Source organism: Volvox carteri (genome assembly GCF_000143455.1).
Source record: "Volvox carteri f. nagariensis unplaced genomic scaffold VOLCAscaffold_43, whole genome shotgun sequence".
NCBI classification, from domain to species: domain Eukaryota; kingdom Viridiplantae; phylum Chlorophyta; class Chlorophyceae; order Chlamydomonadales; family Volvocaceae; genus Volvox; species Volvox carteri.
This window is the reverse complement of record NW_003307586.1, coordinates 538106-538858: the sequence shown is the minus strand read 5'-3', so window position 1 is coordinate 538858 and position 753 is coordinate 538106. Positions and strand designations below refer to the sequence as shown.

At 65.0% G+C, this 753-nt stretch overlaps 1 protein-coding gene across 1 annotated transcript in view; it reads right to left on the bottom strand.

The window, feature by feature from the left end:
• The window catches only part of VOLCADRAFT_106422 (uncharacterized protein), a gene marked incomplete at both ends in the record, with an annotated part of 16955 nt that overhangs the window by 13624 nt on the left and 2578 nt on the right, over window positions 1-753 (bottom strand). The window contains one exon of the mRNA XM_002954439.1: window positions 171-393. Within this exon, the coding sequence (XP_002954485.1) occupies window positions 171-393 (223 nt within the window). The remainder of the gene's footprint in view (window positions 1-170; window positions 394-753) is intronic.

The window sequence follows — 753 nt, the reverse complement described above, 5'->3', positions numbered from 1 at the left end:
TNTGGGGGCCGGGGCGAGCGCGGGGGGAAAAACTGGGTAAACACTCAGCATAGAAAATAAACACACACGTCTCGTGGGTCATATAACACCTCGCGTGTCCGCGAGCCCCCGTGGTGCAAGAAGGCGGTGAAAGGACGCTCTTCCCGTTCGCTTGTGGTTCCGGAGCTCACCTGATCAGTGGTGTTGTACCCCAACTTGTACTGCAAGTACTGCATTAATAACTCCCCCGCGCCCTCCCACGTCATCGACACGACGACCCAGATTAAGGCGATGCGGCGATAGAAGGGCGAGTGGCGAATTACGGCAAAGCCGCTGGACAGTCCCGCCAACCTTCCGCCGCCGCCGTCGGCCCCAGAAGTGGCACTGCTGGCGGCGCCGTCGCTGCTGGCGGCGCTGCTCCGCCGGTGACGTCGGTTGTGCGGCAACAGCGGCTCCTCCTCAGGACGCTTGCCGTCGCCACCGTCGCATGTGCTCGCGTGCGTGTACGGACAGCGCGTCGTGCCGTACACTGCACAAGCTCCTATAGCGCCAGTTTCAGCGTCGGCGTCAGCGGCCGACGGCAAGCCGCCGCCGCGCATCATGTGTTGCTGTGCCGTCACCAGCGACACCGCCTCCGCCGCCGCTAACGCTTCTGCCTCCACCTCCGCCTCCACCTCCGCAAAGGTACACTCCAGCCCCTCCCCCAACCCGCCGCCGACACCACCCCCATCCTCCATGCGGTCCACCGATCCGCCCCCTCCTTCCACGCCGACA